Source organism: Nelusetta ayraudi, unplaced genomic scaffold (assembly GCF_046127955.1).
Source record: "Nelusetta ayraudi isolate G7.1 ecotype Tasmania unplaced genomic scaffold, CSIRO-AGI_Nayr_v1 ptg000052l, whole genome shotgun sequence".
Taxonomy (NCBI): Eukaryota; Metazoa; Chordata; class Actinopteri; order Tetraodontiformes; family Monacanthidae; genus Nelusetta; species Nelusetta ayraudi.
In genome coordinates this window covers 3,657,501-3,681,272 of record NW_027466102.1, presented here as the reverse complement: position 1 = coordinate 3,681,272, position 23,772 = coordinate 3,657,501, and the positions used below count along the sequence as shown (strand labels likewise).

The window sequence follows — 23,772 nt, the reverse complement described above, 5'->3', positions numbered from 1 at the left end:
GCCTGAAATCAAAATTCCACAATTCCACCTGTACAAAGAACCAGGCCTGATACCTTTAGACTGTAATAGTTTTGTGTTCCAGGTTATAATGAAGTGGGGTTTTTTTCTTGTTTTTTTGTGTGTGTTTCTGCACTAGTAGATGTGCTTCTTCTTCTTTTTTTTTTTCTTTTTTTTTTTTCTTTAAAAAAAAGCAGTAGGTCGCAATCAAGTTTTCCAGGCTGCGTGGCAGCTGTCCCCTGCTGTGTCACAGCTGTGATAGGTGACGTTTTACCGCACGTTTCAGCAGAAGGAATAATTTAACTGAGATTTGTCTTGATTTTTAAGGAAAAATCTGTTCTCCATTTTTTTTTTTTTTTTTTTAAAAAGGGTTGTGAGCATCTCAGTAAATTACTATATATATATATATATTTTTTTTTACATACATGTGAGGGTACATCACCAATGGAGAATTCAGTAAAAACAAAGCATTGTTTTAGTGGTTTTGGATGAAAAAGCAAATGAATATTTTTGCTGAACCTTCACATCATTAGTGTTTCTCAGTGTTCTGCTTGCATGCCCTTACATTTAACATGTTCCATACATTTCCCCTGAAAATCTAATACCCCTGACTTGTTGCCGGTCGCGTATCTGCACTTTTTAATGTAAGCGTTATGTACTGTCTGCCCGGTAGCTGTCAGCGATCACACGCATTTTGTCTCATATTTATTGGCAACTTGATGGACTTGTGTGTTGCAAAGTGGGCATGTTGTCTTGTGTGGGATCAAAACTAGAACAAAGTTATGACCCCACTGTTGGCAGCATAACAGATTGTCTCCTCAGAGTTCTTTAATAAGCCTCATCATCCTAATATGGGTTCAAACCTCTCATTTCTTTCTGCAATAAATTAAATCACATTGTGTTATCGAAGGAGAGCTTGAACCTTAAAGTCCATATTCACCAACTTACAATCGCAATTTGAACAAAAAACTGAATAGGGCCTTATTAGATGGTTGCATATACTGTATGTACAATCCCATCAGTTTTTTTTGTCACTTAACTTGTTGCAATAGTGTGGGAGGGGGAAAGAAAAGTCAACAGTTCACAGGTTCACTCTCACTGCTCCTTACCGTAAGTACTGCATTATCAGTGTTGCCATAGCATTCTATAGCCTGATGAAGGCGCCCTTGGACAAGTAGGCCGGGCCCCTCCCCCGTCATACATATTTATCATTTAGTTTATTGGCCAGGTATAACTGATAACGGCACAGGCCGAAGGCAAACAAAGAGAGCCGAGTGGCAAAAGGCTGCAGAGAAGATCTGTGAGGAGGAAGTCCGTCATGGAGAAGATGCTTCAGAGGCTCGTACTGGTTGCTGCGCTGGCTTCCACAACAGGTTTCTAACCATTCAATTTGTTTCCTTTCCATCATCTTGTTGAAGAAACTAAATTGGAGTTGCTGTTGCTGCCGGAGATCAGCCTTTGAAAGGGGGGGGGGGGGGAGGGGGGCGTTTGAAAGTAAAATGTGAAATGAGGGAAGGATCGAAAGAAAGAAAGAATTTCAACCCTTCAGTAATTTTTCATATTAAATGTTCTCATGTTGACGTGTGATCCTCCCTTCGTTCACCGCACTCTGCCAGCCGTTCTCTCTTTGACAGGATTTAATTGAACACAATTTGAAGAAAAACGTAGAGAGTGACGCTTGCATGCTTTTTGTCAAGACTGCGGTTTCTCATATGTGCATTTGAACCTTGTGCGTCCAACACAATCAATGCCTCAATGTCTTTTACAAGTCTGGGGGGGGGGGGGAGTCCGGTTGAAAGTAAAAAGACAAACGGTAATGTAGAATAACACAATGAGTGCTGCTGGTTAGTAACTGAACCCGTTGCTTTTTGTCCGTCTGTCTGTCTGTCTGTCTGTCCGTCCCTGGTTGCAGTGGCCACACAGTGGCCTTGCTCTCACATGTCGCCCTCTGCAACGCCACCTTCAAATGGTAAGCGCACCTAAACTTGTTTCCCCTCTATAACTCACCCAGGTACTACAATATTGTATTCCATGCCATCGCATACTACATTTTGTGTCATTGCTAAGGAGCCAGTGAATAGAATGTGATCCACCACTGGTTAAGATTTTGAATCAAATTCTAAGCAACCGTGAGTTCAAGAGCTACTGTATTATGGCATGTTTTATGTTTTTGCCAGCTAAACAAAAAACAGTTTGTAGTAATGCACTTAATACTTTGAAGTTTTATATAAACAGCACTATTACAATTACAATTACTATTACAACAGCAATATTACCTAAAGAAAGTTATTTTTGTGTCTATCTATCTATCTCTCTTTTTGTTTTCACTGTTATATATATACATATATATGTGTATATACATATATATGTGTATATATCTATATATATATAGATATATATATATATCTATATATATAGATATATATATATATCTATATATATACATATATGTGTGTATATGTGTATATATGTGTATATATGTATATATATGTGTATATATGTATATATGTATATATATTTATATATATGTGTATATATGTATATATGTATATATATGTATATATATGTATATATATATACATATATACACATATATATGAATTACCAACTTGTTTGATTGTGTTTTCACTTTAACTGAAGATAAATGAAAATATATATTGCAATAGAATAAGATTTCCTAATATTTCTGTTCTACTTTTTCCCAGTTAACAGCGTGCGGCCTTCAGATGTGGCTGTGTTTCATCCCGTCGGACTTGACGGACACGGGTGAGTCGCTGTTTGGCTTCCCAGCACAAAGTAATGAAGCTTCCTCCACACGGAGCCTTTCGCTCAATCTGCTGCTCTCGTGCTTCCCTTGCAGCACCGACTTGTCCAACGTGGTTTCAAGACTCAGAGGTGAGTTTCACTGCAACAGTTGTCCTCGCGCCCACGAAAGCCTCAATCTGAGGATTCTCCCACTAGCCCCCCCCCCCCCCCCCCCCCCCCCCCCGCCACCTTCTTTGGTGCTCGGTCAAAACTTAAAACACTGCGAGCAGGTTGATACCAGCTTTCATTGAACTACTGTTCTATCTTTACTGCACCGTGCTCGCCATCTCTTATCTGTTCTCAAAAATACAATGTACACAGCCAGCACTCCATAAAGATACAGAGTGATACAAAACAGAGAATCCCTATTGTCGTAGTGAGTGGCTGTAGTGATCTGTGACCCCGGACGTGCGCAGGGTCCTCGTCACCACGACTACCTGCTTAAATGCATTGAAACGCTGCCATATCATTATATGTATATATATATATATATATATATATATATACATATATGTATATATCAGGTATATATATGTTAGCTTGTACAAACACTAAGATTTCTCGATATTTTTGGAGCTTTTTGTGTTTCAAAAAAGAAGCTGCTGTATTTAAATGTGACTCGATCTTCTCATGACCGTCCCTCAGAGTTGATGACGCTGTTCAATCCTGCGCTCGTCGGCCTGCTCCCGGAGGAGACCAGCTTGTATTCCCCTCACTTTGTGGGACGCAGGTATGAACGGCACTCAGGCGCACCTCCGTCCGACGGCCTCCGCTGCCCCCGTGGCTAAAAGTTGCCCTCGCAATGCTCACTGTTTCATTGGTTTTGTTCAGCACGCTGACCGGGCAGGTTGAGGAAATGTCTGCTCGACTGCGAAACACTCAGGTGGGTGTTCTGCTTGCTTTAGAGCAAGGTCGCCTGTTTTATTTGCAAACAGAGAAATCAGAAATCTCATCCAAGAAGCTGCTTAATTTTTTTATTCATGTGTTCTTCTGCACCAGGGCGTTGACATGGACAAAGACTGGAAGCTGATACCTCTCTTTATCCAAATGGATCAGCTCTGTGCCTGCGACCCACAGCAGGTGACTAAGCAGAATGAAATGACAGTTTGAAGAATTTCGAGGCTAAAAAAATGCCAAATCACGCATCATCATACCACGCTTTGCGTTTCTATAAAGCCTCACACACAACACAACACACTGCAAGCACTGCGCATTAAACATCTCACTTGAATCTCACTTGAAATTAGCAAGTAAATCATGAATATATTTCAAAATTCATTTGTACTAATTAACTTCTGCTAAAATCTAAAGGGGGCTTTAGACCTAGACCAGTTTCCAAACGGCAATGTAAAAAAATAAATAGCAGAAATGCTGCTGCTCTGTCTTTCTGTTTTTAACACCATACAATCACGAATTCTGTGTCTTTTCTTTTTTTTTCTTTTTTTTTTTTTTTTACTCACTGCGCTGTCTGAACCCTGTGTTTGTGTGCACAGTTCCAGTCTGCCCTCAGAGATGTGGATGAAGCCCTGCAGCTGTTGAACGCTCAGGTGAATTTTCATTCACTTCCCTTCAAAATCTTCTTTTGTTTTTTTGTTTTTTTGCAAACTAACCCTAAATTGGGTCTCACTGTGCTCCAGGTGAAACGGGCCATCGTCAGTGTTGCATTGTGGGACGGAGGGCCCGGCAGATTCCACAGCAAGTGAGAAAAACACACACACACAGACTAACAGAGACCTGAGAACTGAGACTTTTGGCTCCAAACATCTGCTTGGTCAGAGGCCACGTGGACCTGAATCTCCATCAGTGTCAGTTAATGAGAGCTGAGTTTAGAGTAGGGTCAATGAAAGGATCTCTCAAATGGTAGTTGAAACATTACATTCAGAGTTATTTATTATTTATTTTTCCTGCTCTGCAGTACTTTGAGTTTGCTGAAATGAAATGTAAAGAGCAATGTAAATAAAATGTATTATTATTATTATTATTATTATTATTATTATTGTTAGCAGTAGTAGTCGTAGTAGTAGTAGTGGTATTACGACTAATCTGCATCATGATTCCCGCCAGTTGGGATCGGGGGGAGCCTGGAGCAGCCTATGAATGGGTGGCCTGTACTTGTATTTCAACTGCAGACATTGATAAATATATCAATCTATCAACTTCAACGCAGTGTATCGATGAAGTAATGTGCGTGCTTGTACTCATGGCAGGGTGTGTTCATGCATGGAGGAAGGCTCTGAAGGAGGGGCCCGGCTACAGAGGGCAGTACTGAGTCAAGCTCTGCAGGTTTGTGAACGGTCCCGTGGGTTTTTGCGCAGCTGCGGTGAACAGTTTTATCATTGTTGAACGTGCTGAACTCTCGGCTGGACGCAGGAGTCCCTGGAGGACCTGATGGTCCAGAGGAGCTGGTACGGCGACGGGGACGACTTCGCCGTCGTCCTGCAGCGGGCGCCGCTGATCGCCGAGCCGCCGTCTGTCTCGGTGAGCTCGAAAGTTTCCCCTAAGAAATAGATGGTTGTGGTTACATTCTTTTTTCTTTTTTTTTATTGAGGGATGCAATTTTTGAGCGGAGGCCTCAAAAGCAGGCTAGGGCAGGGGGTTGGGCAGGGGTTTTGACTGGTGGGCCACAGAAGGGCTCTAAAATGGAAAAGTAAAGGGGCGGGAGCAGATGTATGGAGTGTTTTGGTGACCCACCTTCATAGGAGGAAAAAAAATACATGGTGGGATATGCAGAAAGCATGTGTTTTTATTGTCAATTGAAAACGAACAATAGCGTGAAGAAAAAAATGTGTCTGTGAAGCCCCACGGTATTTGGCTCTTTATTGAAACGACTCTCTGAACACTGGAAAATGGAGGAAATACTGCCATTTTATGACCTACTTACTGTTACTGGCAGCTGGATTAAAAAGCTAAACAGGGCCGCACATGCTTTACAGACTGTTACATCTTATCTCGCCACGTCAGTACAAACACTTCTTTCTAAAAAAAATCAAGAGCGGGAACTGTAGATGTCTTCTCAGCGAGGAACAACGCAGTTTTGTTTTTCATGTTCTTATCAGAGCGGCGCGTCTCTCAGGGAGGCGTCACAGCAAACCGACAACCTGATGGTGCAGGTGTGGACTGACCTGGTGAGTCCTGAGGCCTGTACACACACACGCACACGCACACACACACACACACACACACACACAGAGTTACTGCTGTCTAGAGGTGGAAAGTAATAACAAAGTACAAATACTTCATTACTGTACTCAATTTGATTTTTCAGGTATGTGTACTTTATTTGAGTATATGTCTTTCTTATTACTCGCAGTATTTGTACACACATATCTGTCCTTTCTACTTCGTACATTGGAAAAACAAGGTGGCTATACTTTTGTGTTTGAAAGTGTTTAAAAGTTACGAATTCTTTTTAAAGTGTTTGACATATTACTATTGTTGCTTGAAGTGGAGCTAATTGAACTATGCTGTTGTGAAGTTAAATACAAAACTGTATCATATTTTAGGGGGAGATTACTTCAGAGTAGCTGGGATATTAGCAAATATACTGTTTTATTAATTGCAAAACAAAAATACCCGAGTACACTTAAGTACCTGTGCTTTCTTACTTTTACTTGAGTAAAGGAGTTGAACCAGTACGTTTACTTGTAACAGATTATTTTTTACACAAGTATCCATACTTTTACAGGAGGACAGAATGCCGTCTCGGAAATGAAGGTCATTTTTTTTTTTTTGTATGTCCCTCAGCTGCAGCCCCCTAGTGGCCAACCCAGCGCCGACGACAAGGGGAACGTCATCTCGTTGCCGTGTCCAGCTGAGGTCGGTGACGTTTTGCAGATATGCGGTCACAGCAAGTGACGCACCACAGTGTGTTATCGCAACAAAAACATGAAATAAACTAAACTTTACACCCCCCTCCCTCCCTCCCTCCCTCTCTCCAAGGACCGGCCCTTCCTGCGCACCGAGGGAAACTCTCCTTCACGTGGTGGTGGTGGTGGTGGTGGCGATGGTGCTTCTCCCCTGCTGGACCCAGTGAGCGCCCTAGCATGAATGCTCTGCCACTTCTCTGTGTCTCCTGTGCGCTTCTGACTGTGGATGTGCTCTGTGTGTCCCCGCAGCTGACGGGAACGGAGATGCCCTGCAAGGACCTGGCACCCTCTCCCTCCACACCCACCTCGGGTAAGGATTGATAATGAGTTAGGGTCATTTAACGCCACTGCTGCTTTATGTCGGTGATTCTGTGGTCAGCCTATGTATTAGCATAGACTAGCAGTGTTGTTGTTGTTGTTGTTGTTGTTGTTGTTTTTTACTTATTATGAAGTTGCAACCCAAATTTTTTCCACAGAAATAAAAACGCTAACCTACTTTCTATCATGTCTGGTAAATAAATATTATATTATGAATCAAAATATTGAATTGTGTGTCCTGAAAATTAAATGCCCAACATTTTCTCCCTAAATATATACATTTCAAAATCCCCTTTAAAAAAAAATAAAAAAATGTAATATAGGACTACAATTCAATGCAAATTGTGTACTTTTTTTCTTATCTTCAACACAATGTATTTCTTATTCCATTGTATTTCTTTGTCTGTCATCGAAAAAATATACGAAAACCTTAATGCTAAATTTTCTTTGCTCGGCTTCCGAAGGGTTTTCAATTTCAATCCATCTACATCGTGTGATTTGCTCATTTTGTCGGTATACTAGCTTTTGTCTCACCAATTGCTCTGTGTAACATTAATGGTGATATTTTGTCCTGTTCCAGTCCACGAGCTCAGGCCTGGAGATATCAAAGTGGTGGCCGCTGTCGGGGACTCTCTGACTGTGAGTTGGGACTGATTCACCTCTGCTGATATTTTTTTATTTGCTGCTCAGCAAAATGATGGATTTAAAGCAAATGTATGTAAAGTTCATTTTGAGTTGTCTAATAATTAAGACAGAGTCAGTTATGAGGTTTTGTGTTATTTGAGTTATAATTGAATTTTTTTTTTTTTTTTTTTTTTAAAGTCACCATCAATCACATATGAGAGTTTATTCATTTACGTCCCATTTGGAAGAGTGTTGCCAAGGAAGGGTTCTGATGCCAGTCAACCAGTATAGAAAGTGAGATGACGCGTGTCCCGCATGATTTCCTCTGCAACTGTGAACCACTGCCCCCTGTCTCTCAGGCTGGGAACGGCATCGGAGCGAACCCCAACAACATCCTGGAGGTCCTCACGCAGTACAGAGGTTTATCCTGGAGGTAAAGCATTGTAAAGCATTCTACTACGTTACCTACGTTAATGTGTGTGTAAGCCCGTGCGGGTTGCGTGTGAGAGCGCCTTCAGAGAGGAAAAGTCGCTCAATGCGAGCTGTGTGCGCTGTGCTTTTGCAGCATCGGTGGAGATGGAAACCTCACCGCCGTCACCACGCTGCCCAGTGAGTCTGCTTTGATTGTTTTTTGCCTGGCTCGACGCAACACGTTTGCTTGTTCTCCGTAATTGGCATTGCGCTAAAGGTTAGCGGTCACCCTTAATGTCTCTGTGACTGCAGATATTTTAAGACATTTTAACCCCAACCTGATGGGTTATTCCAACGGCACCGGCACGCAGGACACTCCTCAGGCTTTCCTCAACCAGGCCGTGACAGGAGCCAAGACCAAGTGAGTCGAACAAACAAAACAGTTAATTAATAAGATAATTGGAAAATCAAATGGAAAAAGTGCCTAAGATGGTTCACATGTAAGTGACAGTTCCTATCAGGGATGCACCGATACCACTTTTTTTTTTTTTTTTACAGAAGAGTGGGGTACAAGTACTTGCATTTCAGAACTCACCGATACCGATACCGAGTACTTGATTAGGCCAATACACATTATAGAATCACTTTGATTCTTTTTTTTTTGTTTTGTTCTGTTATTTGAACAACATTCCTCGTCATGTCTTAATAAAACAGCAGTGACTGACACACGTTTCACTGCAGTGCAAACACAAATTTAACTAAATTGACCTGTGTTGTGGCATCAGCAGATACCCCAAAACGCTGGTATCTACCGATACTAGTGTTCTTAACCCACAGTACTTAACCCAGGTATCGGTACCGATACCTGATACTGGATACGGGTTATTCCCAGTTCCTATTAAAATCTGAGTTGAAATGATTGACGTCTGTGAAAAATTGTAAATGTAAATGCTTAAAGCTGACAGGAGCTGAACTGAAAAAAAAAAAAAAAAAAAAACTGTCAAAATCAACACGTTTTCTAATTGTTTTCTTTGTGTGTCTTCAGGGACTTGGCTTCACAGTTACAAGCTCTGGTGAAAAGGATGAAGAATGATCCGGCAAGTTATCTATACTGTTCTTCTATTAAAAAAAAAAAAAAAAAAGAAGAAGAAATAAATCCTAGTGCTACTGCTGGAAGCTGAAACACCAGCTATATGTCATGTGCACAGAACGACATTTTAGGCTGTGTCCTTCAGGGGTTGGCCACAGCCAATCAGCAGCCTCCTTCCAGTCCTCTCCTCTGCATCCTCTTCTCTCACACCAGCTGACTTCGTGTTGCCTTTTACATCCATAGATCTCCTCTCTGCTCTTCCTGCAGCATCCTTTTTCTAATATATTCACTAGGGATGCACCGATACCAGTGTCGGTACCTATACAGGGGTTGAGTACTTTACTTGTACTTGTGTCGATATCACGACACTGATACCAGTTGTATATGTATGTGTATATATGTGACAGTTTTTGTTAAATTTGTGTACTGCAGTGAAACTTGTGACAGTCACCCTGTTCTAGAAAGACTTGATGAGGAAAAAACAAATCTGATTAATTCTAGATTGTGTAATGGTCTTATTAAGTACTCAGTATCAGTATCGGTGAGTACCAACATCTAAGTACTCGCAAAGTGGTATGGGTGCATCCCTAATATTCACTGAAACCATCCTGGCTTTACCTCCAGAACATCCAACGTGCTCCAGCTGCTCCTCTGATGAACTCCTTCCTGATCACATCCGTCCTGGTCACTCCCAAAGAGAAGCCGCAACATTTCTAATTTCTCCTTTCTTCCTTTCCTTTTGCCCCCTTCGCCTCCCGCATTCCCTCGTTTGCAGAGAATCAATTTTGAGTCGGACTGGAAGGTGATCACCTTGTTTGTTGGAGGAAACGACCTGTGTGACCACTGCTACAACTCTGTGAGTACCGACGTGGAGCGACGGTCCCACTGACGATACTGCAAGAACAGAGCCTGAGCGTGTTGTTCATTTCTTCGCAGCTTCTGTTCTCTGCAGAGACTTATGCTCGCACCATTCAGGAAAGCCTGGATTACCTGCACAAAGAGGTAAAAAAAAACCCCAAGAGCCACCCACCCACCCTCCCTGTAAAAAAAAAAAAAAAAAAAAAAAAAAAAATATATATATATATATATATGTATATATATATATGTATATATATATATATATATATACATATATATATGTATGTATATATGTATGTATATATGTATGTGTACATATATGTATATGTATATATATATACATGTACATATATATATGCTATCGCATATGACACATTTGGTGTTTTTGCCACATTTTTGCTCACAATTTCAATTTCAGACACAAAAAGTTGTCACATCTACTGAGTGGCATTTCAGCAGATGAATGAACTCATGATAAAGTGTGGGTTTTGTGCTGTAGCATCATGTAGATGTCATTTACCTAGCATGACATGAACATTCAGGGGGGGAAAGTGCCTTGTTTATCCGCGGTATCAAATTCAAAACACAGATTTGGACAGAACTTTGATATAACTGACATAAATGTCTTAGTAAAATGCATTCTCTCCATGCAGACAGTGACTATTTTATAACATTTTCTATCCTTCACTGTATCAAATATGTTGATGTATGGTTAAACTGCCGTTGTGCCCCCATCTAGTAGCAGTATGCAGGGTGTGAGGACATAAACTACGAAAAGATGAATAAAATAAAATTGAAAATACTGCAAACCAATCCCTTCTGATAAACATGCGCCCCCAACTATCAGCTAATTAATCTGACAGTTAATTGATCTCCACAAATTCATCGTTTCTCTCCAAGGTTCCGAGAACTCTGGTCAACCTGGTGGAGCCGCTCTATATCAACCCTCTGAGAGAAATGCACCTGGACCCTTCGCTCAAATGTCCAACTTGGCTCATCAAGTACGTCTTCTTGTGTGTGTGTGTGTGTGTGTGTGTGTGTGTGTGTGTCTTCGGCGATGCAGAAACACGGGCTTCCATCACCGCCCTGACGTTTGATTCATGTGCCATTTATTATTGTTAATTATTATTTTGTCCTCATCTCCTTGGCCAGAATCATATGTCCCTGCGTCATCTTGCCCAAAGAGGACTCCCAAGCGCTTCAGATGGTCAACAAACTGAACAGGGATTATCAAGTAAGGTTGCGGACCCGTACGGACGACTCTCCAGCTCATCGTCTATACTTGATCATAAACACTTGTGTGTTTTTTTGTTGTTTTTTTTTTTCCCCCCTCCCTCTTCTTCTTTCCTTGCGATAGCGTGCGGTGCGCGAGCTGGTGGAGTCGGGCCGCTACGACACTCGCTCAGACTTCACCGTGGTCATCCAGCCGTTCCTGAGAGACATTGTCGTTCCCAAACTGCCGGTCGGTAGCAGGCCGCGCTAGCAAATCAGCTAAAAAAAAAAAAGTTTTTTTTTGTGAAAAGTGTTGACACTTTTCTCACCGACCTTTTCCCGCAGGATGGCCGCCCCGATCGCAGCTACTTCAGTCCCGACTGCTTCCACCTCAGCCAGAAGGCTCAGACGCTGATGGCGCGCTCCCTCTGGAACAACATGGTGAGTGTTCAACGCACGACGTTCAACCCCGCTCAGCTACCTTCAAGTCACGTGGCCCATTTTCAAGTCTACGGTCTTTACACAAAAGTGTCGCATCGTCCATATCCGTTCATCCCCCATCACAATAAAGGGAAAAATTGCATGTCATTTCTAAAAAAAGCCCAGAAGACGGGATGGCCGCAAGCGGCGTCTTAAAAACGTAGATTACATGGCTCGATAAACAGTTAAAGGTCCAGTGTTTAAAAGTTAGCTTGATTTGTGATTATCATATTGGTAAATAAAAGCTGAACATACTGCCCATGAATACATTAAATAAAGTGCAAAGTGGCAGTACAATAAGGGTGAATTCCAATTCCTCCCTCAACCCTCAATCTCAAAAATGCGCGCTCCCGGGGGGGCACGTGCTGTCCCGATTCTAAGAACGTCAAGTTGAGGGAGGAGTTTAAGGGCTGTATCGCCCTCAGTATTGAGATTCTCCGGCACCACCCTTGGCAGTAAGGGCTACCCAGAAGGCACTGCGTATTTTCGCTAAGACATCTTCGAAAAACATCGCGATGTAAAAGCGAGCTACAAATGGAAGTATTTTCTTAGTTAATGAAGATATAAATATTACGAAACCATTGTATCGTCTTAGTTTAAGACTTTTCTATGGATTATTGACATCATTGTTGCGTAACATTTAAAAAAATTTTTTTTTACTTTACGAGGTTTGTCAACCGGACCGGCGGTCCCGGCTTCACATTACTTGTATACCTCTATATACCCTGTATACCCTGACAGTGCCCTAAGTATGAACCGCGCTGTCAGGCGGGCTCTCTTAAGTAGCGGACTTCCTTAGAGATTTTACACACTGGACCTATAATCAGTCGCTTGACGTCTCTGTTTGACTGTACGAAGCGCCAGGATAAAGTCGACCGGTGGATCGCCTCTTGTTCGCAAGGGAGGTTTGGATATCAGCAAACTTTGTCACGAGTCCCAAAGCAGCTCCAGCAAAAACAGGCGGCCCTCTGTGTTGTGACACAAAGACGAAGCTGTGATCATGAGAAAATGGTCTTGCTTTGCTCCGCATTGTTTTAATCGCTTGTTTGACTCGTGTCTCTCCAGCTGGAGCCTCTGGGCAACAAGACGGCCTTTCAGGATTTCGCCTCGGTCATTGAATTGAAATGCCCGACCACGGTGGGTCCATCAGGCTCGAATGTTGCCCCTTTCACGCATAGTGTGATAATTCTCGCGACGTTTTCCACATTCGCAGTTGCATTTTGTCTCATCGTGTTTATTGTCATCGCCACCTGCAGGCGGCGCCGTTCATCCGGACCTACAACAACAGCGACTACGTGTACGCCGGTCCTGCTCCGACGACGGGACCCATCACCGTAAGATTCTGGTTCCAGTCTCTCCGATCACCTCTCTGCTGTCAGGCTAATAACTAGCTATCCTTTTTTTTTTTTTTTTTTTTTTTTTAACATCTTCATATGTAGAAGCGCACAGTCACATGAGAAAATAAATTGCTGTATCTCACTATAAATTCATTCATTTCTGACATTCGTTCACTCTCTCCCTTCCTTCAGAACTGGGGCAGTGATTTCTCCTGTGCGGACCTTGCGCCCTCTGACACCGTGCCCACTTCAGGTGAGGCACAAGAGCCACTTTCCCAAACAGTCGGCCCATTAGATGTGTATGAGATGGCGGCAATGTCGCGTTCCACAGGCCAGTGGTTCTCAACTGGTGGAGTTTCAGGACCCGCAGTTTTTTTTTTTTTCCTTATCATGAAGTTGTGACCCAGAATTAATTCAACAGCACTCAAATTCATTACACAAAAACGTTCGGTCTAGCAAATAAATGATTGAAATGAGTGGATTAAATGTTGTGTCCTGCAAAGAAATGCCCAACATTTTCTCTACAAAAATAAGCATTTTAAAATCCACTTATAAAAATATATGTTTAACTTTTTTTTTCCTTGTAGTTCACGAGCTGAGACCAGCAGACATCAAGGTGGTGGCAGCGCTGGGAGACTCGGCAACGGTTAGTCTCATAACACAGGGCCCAGTGCAAGCAGCGCCTCTCTCAGCTGTGCAGTGCGATGATCCTCACTTCTGAGTGTTTCTCCAAATTTAGCCCTCATGCATGCTAAGCACTTTTTTCCCCAGTGGGGGGTGTTATCGATCCAAATATCCATTACTAATGTTGGTATTGGTGATCAATATTAGTGTGATGAGATGACACTTTTTGATTTGTATCTAGATATTGCATTTGTATACCATGATTATCATGTATAAACTACTCCAGGTTTGCCCACTAAGTTTCATAAGTCAGGTCTGATGAAATGATGGCGACAATAATTCCAAGCAGATAAGAACAACCAGCAGCTCTTTATAAGGACTTCTGCTCTAAAGGTACGAAAGACATTGAGCGTTGAGGACAAATATTCTCTGTTTATCCAAAATGCCCAAATTCTGTCCTTCGTTTCAACTAATTGATAATCCACATGGAAAAAATAAATAAAAAAACACTTCAAGGTCATGAAAATTCATTCAGATTTAACAATTTCACGATGCCTTTACCTTGATTAAAAAGGTATCGGCATCATATCGCGTGTTGGCGATACTGGCCCTTTATTTTTTTTGGTATCGGACCGATACCAAATCTTGCGGTATCGCAACACTGCCATTCCGCCTTTATATATATATATAGTGCGCGCTCATGCAGTACGTACGCTGATGGAAAGGACAAAATTGCAATCACGCACCAACCGTGAACTCGTTGGTATCAGGGGTTTGGTATCGCTGAACTCTGAACACTCCAATCGGCCGTCAGTTATCTGTCAGATAACTGGGTGATGAATGGTCCCCCCCCCGCTGATGTACTCCGGAGGTGAAAGCCTTTGATGTGAGACTCTCATCGCGCCTCATTGTTCTCTGCAATATGACTCCTTCTTTGTTTCCCAGTCGGCTACCGCCGCCAAAGCGACAAACCTGCTCAACCTCGGCACGGACTACCGAGGAGTGTCATGGAGGTAGGGACGACACGCAGTACCCAGTGTGAGTACCAGTCGGCGACGAGCGGCCCGGTTTCAAAGCCAGTTTTTCTTGTGTCTCGCAGCATCGGAGGCGACAAGACGCTGGACAGCGTCACCACGCTGCCAAGTGAGTTCGGGACGTTTGATTTTAAAAGAATGCCAGAGTACTCACGGTCTGTACTTAAGTAAAAGTACAGATACTTGTAAAAAAAAAAAAAAAAAAAAAAAAAAGTGAAAGTACCGATTCAAGTCCTTTACTCAAGAAAAAGTAAGAAAGTACACGTTCTGAAATGTATAAAAGTAAAAAAAAAAAAAAATTCTTGCCAAGGAATTAAACGACACATTTGTTGATAATTTTGAAAAAAATGAAAAAGTTGTGTCAGAATAATCTGGAGTGAACTGCCCAGAGGTCTGGCAGGAGCATCGGGATCATTTTGAACAGCTCTGCAGCTCTCAATACTACATATGTTTGTTTTTTTTTTCTTTTTCAACTGCCTCACAACCGAACTGTAATCAGTGGTAGTTATGACCACTGAGACATTGTTGGGTCTTTACGCTTTTAATAATAACAATGAGCGGTCTTTTTACTTTCAACACCTACATTTTTCTCTGTACTGAAAATGCAATGAACCGTTACTCCAAAATGAAGGTACTGAAATAATCTCCCTCTAAAATATGATCCATTTTTATTTTTAACTACACAACAGCAACAGTCCAAATATCTCCGCTTCAAGCAATAATAACAACAGCTCTAGTTAACAGCGGTAATAAATAAGTGAATTACTTTTAACAGAGTTTGTCTTAAGCACAAAAGTAACGAGCATGTTTTTCCAATATGCAGATATTCGTGAACAAGTGTAGGGAGTGAAAGTAAAACGTTTTCAGAAAAAAAAACAAACCTGAAGTACAGTTAAAAAAAAAAAAAAAAAAAAAAAAAAAAAAAAAAAATATATATATATATATATATATATATATATATATATATATATATATATGTATATATATTTTTTTTACTTAGCTACTTCCCACCCTTGAAGAATGTAAATGAGCAGAAGGAGAGATGAGTGGTGGCACTGCCTCTTGGCTGACCCCTGACCCCAGACTCCTCTTCTCCTCCCCTGCAGACATTCTGAAGAAGTTCAACCCTTCCGTCAGGGGCTTCTCCAGAGGCCAGGCCCAGAGACAGAAGGGCTTCAACATGGCCTTGGCTGAAGCAAAGATCTCGTACGTCCATCGCAAACTTTGCCCGTCTCCTCATTATCCTTCACTGCGCAGGTGAACGCGTGAATATTGAACAGACACTCGTGTCCGTTGTGTTGCAGGGAGATCCCAGCGCAAGTCCAGGCGCTCATCAAAGCCATGAAAGAGCACAAGGTAGCGAGGAGCACTCCCGTCATCTAGTCTGTACTCTAGCGGTTTGCAGCCGGGGCTCTGAAGTTTCTTCTTCACGTCCGTGCAGGAGGTGAACTTTGACAGTGACTGGAAACTCGTCACCGTGTACGTCGGGACGAACGACCTCTGCGCGTACTGCAACGACCAAGTGAGTGTCTCTGAAAACAGAACCTTGGCGTTTGGGGAACACACAGTACATGTCGGTGTTGTGCTCCTCTCTGCAGGTGAACCTGTCCCCGCAGAACTACACGCACAACCTCATGCTCGGTTTGGACATGCTGTACAGTCAGGTGAGATTTTGTATTTATTTACCAAGTCCTATCACAGACTGTTTGCTGCATAAGTAAGTGGCTCATGTTCTTGCGCCATCGTTGTCCCCCATCCGTACGGCATCAGGTGCCGAGGCTGCTGGTGAACGTTGTGGAGCTCATGCAGTTGGATCCGGTGAAAACGGTGATGAAGAGCACAATCGGCTGTTCCTTTTTTTCAAGGTATTTTTTTTCCTCGCTGCTCTCTTTAAAAAAAAAAAAAAAAAAACTTTAATCGGTTTCCCACGTAGAAGAGGCGTTTTAAAGGAGCGATATTATTGGCCATTCATTTTGGCCGTCTGCTCCCAACGATGAACAAGTTTTGTTTATTGTTGGACACTGACGGTTTCAGCCTTGCAAGCCTTATCGCAGCCTGCAACTTTTATATTTCCATTCCTTAGTGTTGGGGAAAACTGCTTAGATATTTATGAACCCTGTGAATATTGCCAACATCGATATGATACCGACACTTTTTTAATCAAGGTGAATGTATCTGCAGACTGCTAAATCTGACTGTTTTATTCATTTTTTCCCTTGTGAATTATTAATTAGTTAAAATGAAGGACAGCATTTGGGCATTTGGGGTAATTAGAAAATATCTGTCCACACTGTTCAATGCCTTTTGTGCCTTTAGAACAGAAGTCTCCATAAAGAGCTAGCAGCTAGCTTGTGGTTGTTGTTGTCTGCTTGGAATTATTGTCACCAATAATGTAAAACAAACACAAAAAACAAAGAAAAAAAACCATTTTATTCAAACTAATTGGGCAAACCTGAACATATTTATATTTTTCTCTCAGATTTTATTTGTGTAACCCAAGCTTGCAGAAACTGCCAACAGGGAAATATTCTAGGTTTGACGGGAGGGAAACCACAGAGTTTCACATCTAAGGCTTTCATTCATGTGGAGGACATGATTTCTGGACTGTGTTCCCCACAGAATGAGCTGTCCCTGCCTCATCAACCCACACCAAGGCTCCCCAGAGATTGAGGAATTCAAAAGAGTGAATCACATGTACCAGGTAGGGCTAAATATCTCCTCAACTCTCCCAAACTGTACAACTGAAGTTCTTCCTGCTTCTTTCATCTAAAGGTGTTTTTTTTTTTCCCCCCCTCCTCAGGTCGAGATGCAGCAGCTCATCTCCGGGAGTCGCTACGAGGGGAAAGAGGACTTCGCTGTCGTGCTTCAGCCCTTCTTGCAGAACTACTTCATCCCTCAAGTCGGAGTGAGTTGCTGGCGTGCAGCAACTCGGACGCGTCCGAACCGGCGCCGCCGTTTTTAACACTGCTGCTTTCTCCACCAGGTGGGCGAAGCCGACTCGAGCTTCTTCTCTGTGGACTGCTTCCACTTGAGCGAGCGAGCTCACGCTGAGATGGCTATCGGCCTGTGGAATAACATGGTGAGAACTGACCCCACCACCACTGGCTCGAGCACAGTCGACTCCAATATTTGGTCTCCACTGACGTGTTTTCCTCTTTGCTCTCAGTTGGAGCCTGTCGGCGAGAAGCAGACCTACAACAACTTCACGTACGACCGCTCCAAGATCCGCTGTCCCTCAGAGGTATGTGCGAATGCACACTGGAGACATTCTTCCATTATCAGAGCGCCAAACCTAATCATCAGGCCGTGCATTTCACGCCCTGGCCACCAGTGACATCAGATTTAGTCCACCCGAAATAAATACGCTCCACATTACCCTCAATATGACACCGTAGCTCGAGAATCCAAATAGGATCACATTTACACTTCGCATCACCTCCATATAGGCGAGCGAGTCGAGCGACACACAGTTTCTGGAGCATTTGAATTCAAAATTAAGAATAGGAAACTAAGGCCACTGGTACAGTCAAAACTGGTCTGTGAGGTTCTCAGTGCTCATCCAATCACAGGATGTGTACGTGTGAGGCTCAGCGTAAAGCCAGCTAGCTGGTCGTGGCGTCGCAGCTTTGAGATCTGATTGGCTGTCGCAACGAACTGAGGTTCGTTCACTCACAGCGAACCAGGTATGTTGATTCTGCTGGCCGAAGGCAGACTTGCATACAACACAAGCTTGCTGAAATATGATTGGATAAAAGCTCTACCGTAATACACAACGATGGAAGCACCGCAGCCAAGTGGATATTACATGACGTGAAATAACAACTATGGAGAATAACTTTATTGTTATTTACGGGAAAATGTACTTTTCTAAGTATGTTTAGAACAAGGCCGAACTGGCCCTGACGGCCCACCACTGGGTTCTCAGCATTTGACAATCCAACTCAATCGTCATCCATCTACAAAACTCTCAAGCCTGCCTCAATGTACAAGACACAACTTTTTTTTTTTTTTTACTCTTACTTCTTGACTGCTTTAAGTACATTTTTGGGAAATTTGTGAGAAATTTCAGGGAAACATCATTGACTGGTCTTTGTCAAAGGACAGGTTCTGAAAAAAAAAAGGGACATGAAATGCATTCGTTTTTATTGCTCAGATTTACACAATTGAATATTGAGAACATGAATTTAAAAAACGTTTTAAAAAAATTGTTTGCAATTTTGGTGCAATTGCTTTGTCCGTCGCTTATTTATTATAATAAGGCATCATCTTATTTTCAAATCTTTAATTATTATATTTTTTTTTTAAACTATACTGCATGAATTTTTTTTTTTGCATTGATGCCCTTGCTCTCTTTTATGTTTCCAATAGGCCAGCCCCTTCATTTTCACTAAAGTCAACAGTCTTGGTCCAGTAGTACCCACTCCCACCACCGACACCAGCACAGTGTCTTCAGTCCCGGTATCCACCGACCAGACGTCTTCAGTCCCAGACTCCACTGGCTCGGAATCCACCGACCCACAGTCTAGCGTCCCAGTCAACACCACCCCCTCTAATCCCGAGTGTCCCACGGACATACCCGTGTGGGTGCCGGTGGTAGTGGGAGTCGCCTGTCTGGTCACTGGCTTTGCCGTCGCCGGGATCATTTTCTCGTGTTTGTGTCAGAAAAAGAAAGAAGCATATGAGATGGAAATGAAAGGCACAGGGTTTTAAGCCAGTTTGTTTTTGTAAATGACTATTTATTGTTGAGTGCGCCGCTTAATGCTGCTCTGTTTTATTGAAATGTTCCCGGTGTTTGAATTTAGAGAATGGGCCTATGTTAAAATGTTCTATATGTTTCTCCCTATTCTTTTTTTTTTTTTTTTTTTTTAATTTATTGATTAAATAAATATGCAAGAGTCTTACTGAATATGGCTTTGTGTGTTCTTAATTTATATTTTTCGTTGAGTCTGAATCAAAGTGTTTTGCAAGTGAGAGAGAAAAGTGGTCACTGATGTTTAGATGTGGGGTCAGGTGACGTGTGGCTGCTTCATCGTAGGGGCGGAGCCCTGAGATACAGAGACGAAAAAATACTCAAAAACAGCTTGAGACTCGCTAAATAACCGTCATATGACAGCTTAGCATGAGACGGAGCGGTACAAGGCAAACGTTAAAAAAAAAAAAAAAAAAAAAAAAAATCTGAAAAACAAACAATGATGTACTAAAATGTGTTGTTTTTTACGGGACAAATAATAAAAAATAAAAAAAATGCTCAACCATGTCCGAAAATTAAAAAAAAACCCAAAACAAAACAAAAAACCCCGACATACTATATATAATATATATAGCAGACAGCAGCACAACCACACTAACCAAACTGAAATTAGAGGAGTCCACTCCAGTGTATAGTCGCATCCAAACAACAAAAATAAGAAGCCTAACCCCGGGATATTTTTTCTCTCACTGGCAGAAACAGGCTACCACAAACAGACTCGCTAAAAATTGATTCAGTCATCAAAAAAAAAAATCACAAAAAAAAAAAAAAAAAAAAAAAAAAAAAATCAAATGTTTTCTGAATAGACAAGAGAACCATTGCGCGTGACCAGTGGTTTGTGATGCCCCTGACATGCTTTCAGTCAGAGTGAACCAGGAGTGCACTGTACAGCAAGTCGTGCAGCAGGTTATCAGAGTGTATGCACATTTTTAAAACCTGCTCATTAGAACCAGAATCGCACGTTAATTGGTCGTGGCAAATAGCAGGACCCATTTAGAAAAACCATCCTGAGTTGAATAAAAATCAATTTTTTAATGACTAACAACACAGCATAATAAACTGTAGTGTTTAGCTCAAATCGCAAGAAATCTGTTGGAAGTGGCCAATTTGTGCAGTGGCACCACCTACTGGAATAATCGGCTATAGAAAAATAGCTTTCAAATTTTTATTTTGGTTGATTCACGTGTTCCTCTTTGGTACCAAAATAATATCTTCTCTCTCTCTTCTTTAATTATGAATAATGACAGTACAACCCGTGTAGTGCTATCAAGAGTATATTTGAAAAGCAGGTACTAAAGCAGTTTCAGCCAAACCATGCAGAGATTTACGACTCCGGTCCTGCAGGAACCTTGAAACCCATCATCCCAACTGGCAAAATCACTGAGCAAAAAAACAACACCGGCAGCAGATTGTGATGGAAAGCGTGCGACACAATGAAATCAGTCGAACAAGTTGTGTAAAGCTGAACGCTCACCGTCATGATCACACTAGCGCGGTTGCTCACTGTTGGGGTGAAAGTCCTCAAAATGTCGACGGCAGTAGCTGTGTTGCTACAGAGAGCAAATGTGTGTTTGAGGAAAGAGTTGTGACTGCAATTTCATTGAATGGATAAACTCCCCAGAAGACTTTTCTAGTAGTCTAATAGGAACAAGGTTTATGAAGGACGGACACACACACACACACACACACACACACACACACACACACACACACACACACACACACACACACACACACACACACACACTTTGAAAAGCTTGTTTAGTAAAATGATAAAAGCAACAAACACCTTCTGCAAAAATACTTTTTTTTTGTTTTTTCACTTCTAACATGTAAACATATCCCAGAAGAATACTGCCAGAGCGGCAAAGGTTGTAAACCCTGTCTTCTCCACAACTACTCCAGATGTTTTTTTTAATTATTAGTTTCTTCAAACATGAGCGTTATTAAGTGCTGGGATATTAAGTACACTTTGCGGAGGTTCTTTTTCAACAGACAGGTTTTTTTTGTTTTTAATAAATTGTTTCCATATAAAACTCCTCCCCTGTGCAGGACCTTGGGCGGAGTGCAGTAACAGCGGACGCTCAGGAGGGGGCGATGCAGGGGCGCTTTGTTCAGGCGGCTGCGGCAGGGCAGGAGTGGGGCTGGACTCCTCTGAGCTCAACGGCCTTGCTGAAGGGAACGTTCCATGTGGCAGAGCCCTTGGTGATCTGCAGGTTCCTCAGGCAGCCCCTGAAGGGGGCGCTGGTGGTGAGCGCCGCCTGATGGACTCCATCTGAGGCAGGGAAAAAGCCAGATATGGTGATGATGTTTGTCGTTTGTCGCACAGCGGGATCATCCTCCCAGTACGGAGGTCTGTCTAAAACGATTTAAAACTTCATTGTTTTCAATTTCAAAAAAAGGACAGAATCCTTTAAGGGCGAAACCAAGTCACCTTCACTGTCCCCGAAGGCAGCTGGAAGCAGTGCAAAGGACTTCTATCAATACAAGGTGCAAAACTCATTGTAATGTGGTTGGTTGATTGTTGTTATTTTTATGTTCCATGTATTAATAGCTAGTGGAAAAAGGTTACTGTTGAAATTTGAATCGGAAGGCTGCAAATATAAAAAGAGGCACACGATTTTTCATTTACATTTCACTCATTTTGAGTCTTTTTAATCTGAACTTGGTTTTTGCATGTGTGCAACGTGAAGTTATTTATTGTATACTGTCGTATAATAATAAGCTTGGCTTGTACCATATTCAGCTTGAAGCAAAACTTGCTTGGCTCCATATGAAAAGGTTCACTGTTCCACCTGGAGGAAGATTGTCTCCCTATAAACATCAATGTTGGCCCGCGACTTTGTCCAACTTTAATGTTTTGGCCTCACTGTATGTTTGAGTTTGACACCCCTGAACTACAGCAGCTGTGACTTCCCTTGCTTTGCGAAAATACTAAAGCATGCTAAAACGCATGCAGTCCTACCGGGATAGCCTCCCACATAGAGCGGGTCGCTGGTGTCGCAGGTGGCCGACCGCGCGTTGGGACTCTGGGCTCGGCTCTGCCGGCCGTCCACCGCCAGCTCCACCCGGTGGCGCTGTTTGCTGGCGGTGACGCTGTGCCAGCGACCGTCGCAGAAGCCGTCGCCCTCGGGCGCGTGCTCCGCCGTGACCCTGCCGGCCCCGTTGTCCACGTTGAAGAGGAGCTGCGTGGTGGGGTGGGGTGGGGAGGGGAGGGAGGGAGTGGGTGTGGGGGGGGAGGGAAGAGCCAAGAAATTAACGTTTCGGACGTGTGGACCAACGTCAATCACTGGTTTTTACATCGACAGGGACGGCATGCAATTTTTTTTCAGCAGTGTGTAGTGGCTTTTAAAGCTCAGTGATCATCGATGCCCCTTTTGTTCATTTCTTGGCTTAAAACATCATCTGATAGCTGACAGCTGATTCTTTGATGTTGTTTTTATTTTTCTTTTCTTAATATTGTGGAATCGCCCCGTCAATGGGCTGATTGATGACGATAATAATAATAATAATAATAAGTATTAATTAATAATAATTATAAGAATTAATAATAATAATAATAATTATTATTATGGATTTTATTTTTCAAGCACTTCACATCCCATGATCTCAAAGTGTCTTGCAGTACATAAGAGCATTAAAAAATGCATTGAAAAATGAAAAACAGCCAAGTCTACAGGCACAAATGAGAACATTACAGTGGATGTAAAATTATGCTGAGGACCAAAGAGAAAGTTAGCAGGGCAAGAAATATTAACTGAATGAAACTAATAGTAACTGAACAATAACTAACAATACGTTACTGATGAATCGAGCCATAGACTTTGTCTCGCGACACATTTGACAAGTGTGAGGGAAGAGTTTCCTCCCGGGCCTTCAGTACCTTGCCCTGGACGATTTCTATTCCCAGTCCGTCACTGGCCTGGTTACTGACGGCCAGCAGCACTCCGCTGGTCTTGCTGGTTCGGAACTCAAAGGATATTGCCATGTCCAGACCCACTCTGTAGGAAGAGACTTGGATGCAAAGAGAGACACTTTGGTCACTTTGGTTTTTTTTTTTTTTCGCTCCTTTGCTCGTTTTTTTTTACTACTTCACACAGCGTCGGTGTAACACCTGCTTTCAGGAAGCCGGTGCCGTCGAAATAAGAGCCCGCCTCCGTCGCCTGGAAGCACCGCCCCACCATGTGACTGGACGCGGGCGTGGCCATGTTAAAGTTGAAGTCCTCTGGGACGGACTCGGTGCGGCCTGAAAGGGAGGAGGTGGGAGTGAAACGGGGACTTCAGGGCACAGGACTGGGCATGGATACTGATACGTGCCGATACCACGATACCAGTTGTATTGATTGTATTGTATCTTGACAGTCAC

The 23,772-nt window shown here is 42.5% G+C and overlaps 2 protein-coding genes across 7 annotated transcripts in view; one reads left to right on the top strand and one right to left on the bottom strand.

Moving 5' to 3' along the window:
* The first annotated feature begins 693 nt into the window (after nt 1–693).
* On the top strand, nt 694–19,734 carry LOC142896026 (phospholipase B1, membrane-associated-like). Its single transcript, XM_076037465.1, has 43 exons — nt 694–1,370; nt 1,910–1,966; nt 2,703–2,763; nt 2,858–2,892; nt 3,448–3,532; nt 3,634–3,685; nt 3,802–3,882; nt 4,296–4,349; nt 4,440–4,501; nt 5,010–5,085; nt 5,173–5,280; nt 5,859–5,927; nt 6,547–6,618; nt 6,742–6,831; nt 6,918–6,978; nt 7,567–7,625; nt 7,970–8,043; nt 8,176–8,219; nt 8,334–8,442; nt 9,067–9,118; nt 9,887–9,967; nt 10,048–10,113; nt 10,870–10,970; nt 11,122–11,203; nt 11,327–11,431; nt 11,527–11,622; nt 12,727–12,798; nt 12,918–12,995; nt 13,191–13,251; nt 13,586–13,644; nt 14,568–14,635; nt 14,722–14,765; nt 15,763–15,862; nt 15,961–16,012; nt 16,098–16,178; nt 16,255–16,320; nt 16,427–16,521; nt 17,276–17,357; nt 17,457–17,561; nt 17,640–17,735; nt 17,823–17,897; nt 19,025–19,108; nt 19,178–19,734. Exons 1-43 carry the CDS (start codon nt 1,316–1,318, stop codon nt 19,364–19,366), a joined length of 3,294 nt encoding a protein of 1,097 aa, XP_075893580.1. The 5' UTR covers nt 694–1,315; the 3' UTR covers nt 19,367–19,734.
* Nucleotides 19,735–20,662: 928 nt separating this feature from the next.
* lama2 (laminin, alpha 2) overlaps nt 20,663–23,772 on the bottom strand; it is a 190,273-nt gene continuing 187,163 nt past the window's right edge. For all 6 annotated transcript variants that reach the window (XM_076037571.1, XM_076037568.1, XM_076037569.1 and 3 more), the window contains 4 exons: nt 23,521–23,652; nt 23,290–23,420; nt 22,372–22,591; nt 20,663–21,681 (listed from right to left, as the gene is read on the bottom strand). In XM_076037571.1, coding sequence (XP_075893686.1) covers nt 21,521–21,681; nt 22,372–22,591; nt 23,290–23,420; nt 23,521–23,652 — 644 coding nt within the window. In that variant the 3' untranslated portion in view covers nt 20,663–21,520. The remainder of the gene's footprint in view (nt 21,682–22,371; nt 22,592–23,289; nt 23,421–23,520; nt 23,653–23,772) is intronic.

Coding starts and splice junctions, on each gene's coding strand:
- LOC142896026 (XM_076037465.1), top strand. CDS start 1,316: ATGGAGAAGATGCTTCAGAGGCTCGTACTGGTTGCTGCGCTGGCTTCC. Junction 8,220..8,333: donor CGCCGTCACCACGCTGCCCA/GTGAGTCTGCTT, acceptor CTGTGACTGCAG/ATATTTTAAGACATTTTAAC. Junction 14,636..14,721: donor TACCGAGGAGTGTCATGGAG/GTAGGGACGACA, acceptor TGTGTCTCGCAG/CATCGGAGGCGACAAGACGC.